This window comes from Musca autumnalis, unplaced genomic scaffold (assembly GCF_047663935.1).
Source record: "Musca autumnalis isolate F117 unplaced genomic scaffold, ASM4766393v1 scaffold_51, whole genome shotgun sequence".
Classification (NCBI taxonomy): Eukaryota; Metazoa; Arthropoda; class Insecta; order Diptera; family Muscidae; genus Musca; species Musca autumnalis.
In genome coordinates this window covers 445,779-449,523 of record NW_027412100.1, presented here as the reverse complement: position 1 = coordinate 449,523, position 3,745 = coordinate 445,779, and the positions used below count along the sequence as shown (strand labels likewise).

At 38.8% G+C, this 3,745-nt stretch overlaps 1 protein-coding gene across 1 annotated transcript; it reads right to left on the bottom strand.

Annotated features, from left to right (window-relative positions):
- Nucleotides 1-2,708: 2,708 nt before the first annotated feature.
- Nucleotides 2,709-3,521, bottom strand: LOC141388086 (lamin Dm0-like; the record flags this gene model as incomplete). Its single annotated transcript, XM_073958134.1, has 1 exon — nt 2,709-3,521. A coding segment is annotated over exon 1 (813 nt), but the record flags the coding sequence as incomplete, so codon positions are not given.
- Between the last annotated feature and the right edge of the window lie 224 nt (nt 3,522-3,745).

Sequence of the window (3,745 nt, the reverse complement as noted above, 5' to 3'; positions counted from 1 at the left end):
CTGGGCTTCACTACGTTCCTAATCCCGCCATTCCACGGGAACACAGGCCAATTGAAAATTTGCGTCTACTAGTCAAATTTCTTTACAATCCCCCTTGTTTTGCCGCGAAAGTGAAAAAGTTTTGAGCAGGAGATAAATCCTGATGTTTCCCGACAACGGCCATGAATATGTCTCTGAATGCTGGCCACTGCGAATAGCCTCCCTCGAAGGTTGGAATGTCGCACGGGGGTTATTTTAATGAGTGTAAAAAAGTTTTGCTTTGCGTTTCTCCGCTAGGTTCCTTCGGAGTTTTTGAACACAACAAACTCATTTTGTTTTCTTTGCAGAGTTGATATGTTGAGCTAGCTTCTTCCTATTTCTGTCCGTTTGAATCATTGAAATTATATTCTTCTGTCTGATCCTCTAAAACTAGAGCTTCGTAACTAGAGATCAAGAGACTCCACCTCCTATCGAGTTCCAAATCCTTTACCTTTATGTTTGCACGGATAATTTGTCAGTCTCCAGTTTTTCGAACTGTTTGCAAAAAGTAGGTTACCTGATGGTAATCGAAAAGAAATTTTCTTCCTAGAGCCATCGCGTGTGGGAAATTGTTTTTATTTCTCTCGGGGAGTAGAAATTTACAAAATTTCCAATTTAGAGAGACCGCTAATTTATAAATTAAGTGCGTAAAATTTGGATTAAATGCAAAATTTTTCCCCGTGGGGTTGGTCGACAATTTTTGAATTCGTCACAGATTTGGTCAGTTATAGGTTAAGGCAGCTATTTCCTTGTTTCTGCTCGTTGGCCCTTCACAAATTTGTGAAATGGCTTTTCGCGGTAAATGTAGTTGTTTCTGGTGGAATCTGAAGGTACTTACTTCGCAAAACAAAAGAAAGCAGAAAAGACAAATTTCCACACATCATTATTTCAGAATGTGAACCTCAATTCGCTTTAACAGTTAATAGCTTTATTTGCCTTTTCGTCGGAAAAATAGTTGGCAGGTTTAGCTGTGAGATTTTTTTCAAAAACTAGAAAGTTTACCTTTTGAATTTATTTACAATTTTATTCTTAGCATTCGGGTAATTCTTCACTTTTTTTAACTACTTTGAAACATTATCGTTGAGTTTCGCTGTTTTGTGGTGTTTTTATTTTTGTTTTGATTTTTTCATATATTTTGGCCGCCTTATTTTCCCCACTATTATGCGCACTGTCAGCGTGCGGTAACCCTATCGCTTAACCGTTTAGAATTGTTAATATTTCTGTTTACTCTGAGTAACTGTTTCCACATTCCGCCTATTCGTTGTACTAATTGTTGTTGTGCCCACCAATTCTTCCTCTTCACACTGGTTGTTTATGTTCCAAAATTTTCTGTAATATAATTCAACTCACCGCTTTTTCCCTATACGACGATCTTGTTGGTTTGTTGTTTCTGTACGTTTTTTTAATAATGCTGTTGCAATATGGAAACCAATGTTTATGCTCCCGAGGAGAACGCTTTTAAAAAGGAAAGTATTTTTTTACTATAAGCACGGTTTATCGATCTGTTTGTATCGTTTGTTACCCGCTTCGTCGTATTTTCTTTTAAATCCGGGGTTTACTTAATGTTTTTCCATTCTGCAATACTGGGCGATTGCCATATGCTTGGACGAGCCTAAGAATATGTAATTTGGGTATTCCTTCTTGAATGGCAATCGTACCACGTATCGGCCGTCGGGTTGGCGGAAAGTCGGCTTGGTGTAATACTCTTCACACCAAGAATCACTTTCTTATTGTATTGGAGGCCTCTCTGCTTCTTCCAGTTCCCAAAACTTTTTTGGTTGCTCTTGAAGAGCTACTGTGTCAGAAGCAGACACTTGTAGTGAAAAATTGTTGACAGAGTGGGATTCTGCACGACCTGACAGATACCATCCAAAATGCGACTGGCGAGCTTCGATACCACCTCCAATATTGTCTAGGACACCTTTCTTATTGATTGAAGGGAGATAATCACTGCCGATGATCATATCTATTGGGGCCGGGCTGACAGAAGTATGGGTTGACCAGTTTTAAATGCTGTACTTTATCGCAAATTTTCATTTTTATTGGCCGCGAGGGCAAAAGGTGAGTGATGAGGCGGACTCCTAGCCTCATCACTACAATGCAGCCCAAGAAAACCTAAGGAAAAACCCAAGAACGAAAACACGCGGGTGATGTATATTCTTCGATGGTTCGAAAGAAACTCAAATTTTATTTACTATTCTACAAAATATTTACAACTCTTAAAACTAACACACACAGACAATACATTTAGTAATGTACGCTGTGTACATAAATACATCATGCACACCACGCACACACTGCGTTGCGGGTGATAAGAAACATACACTATTTTATTACCGACCCTTTCTATTTATGGCCGACATCTGTTATGTGTAAAGATAGCACATTGGTGCGTTGACTAAAATCTACCTGACACCATTAAAAACAATTCTATAAAATTGTCCATACTCCCCGCCGTGAAAAGATCCTAATCTTTTAACAATTGTATGTATTAGTATCTTATCTTTTACAAACTAAATTTTTTAGTAATATTGCAATTACATTTGATTTTGTAACTGCTGAAGGCATTACTTATATTCTAAAACTAATTATATGAATGCAACAATTATTATAACTTAATTCTAGGTGATGGCACCCAACACCTTCAGCAACCAGCTCGGACGGAGACTTCTTTTCCATTGCTTAATTACGTGGTAAATCCATTTTCTTCGTAGAGGATAACCTGAAACATTGCTAGCGTCAGCTCTGGTTGTGCGATAACCGGTAACTTCTTCATTGGCATTAAACATCGATGCCTTTTTGCTAGCGCCACCTTGTATTTCTTGTGACTTCATAACCATGTGGATCGTAGGTTCATATGTTGCACTAACTCTCAATTTGTTGATATCACCCTCAATGGTGCCTGAGCGATGGAAATTGACGTCATTCTCTTTGTCATTGGCATTAGGTTTAAATTGGAAACCACCGATATGTACTTCTTTAGTACCTTTCTTCAGTACCATTTCTTCAAGATCACTTTGGGAAATTTCGATGTGATCTTTCTCCCTGCTGGGTTGACTCATATCTTCTTCGTTCCACAGTAATTTGTCGTACATAGCACTTTCTTCTTGTAGTTGTTGTTGTGCCATTCCATTTCGTAGACGTCGCAATTCATCTTCCAGATTTACTACCTCAGCAGCATGGCATGTCCGTTCCTGTTGGATCAATTCCTCCAAATCACGATTACGGGTATTCAATGCAGCATTTGTAGCTTCCAACTCATTAATGCGACTATTCAAGCTATGATTGGCTTCTGCTTGAAGACTATTAATCTCTTGTTGGTACATCATTTCAAGTTTGCGCATTTGTTCTTCGTGTTGTTCACGCAACTGTTGTAACACTGCACTGATTTCAGCTTGGTGGCGAGAATGTATTTCATCAATTTCTCGCAAATGACTTTGCTCCTTAAACGTGAGTTCTTCGCGTAGTCTCTGAATGCGGTTTTGCAAATCCGTACGGATCATGGATTCAGCATTTAAATATTACGAGCTTCGTCCAATTGTTGTCGTAGACACTCCGATTCTTTCTGCACTTCACAAAGATTTTCCACAGCCTTTTCCTTTTCAGCATAAGCAGCATTGTATTTGACGGTAACGTCAGTGACCTGTGACTCATACATGCGAGCATTTTCTTCAGCAAGTCGGCAGTCCTTGATTTGTTGATCCAATTTGGACTTAAATTGCTCATT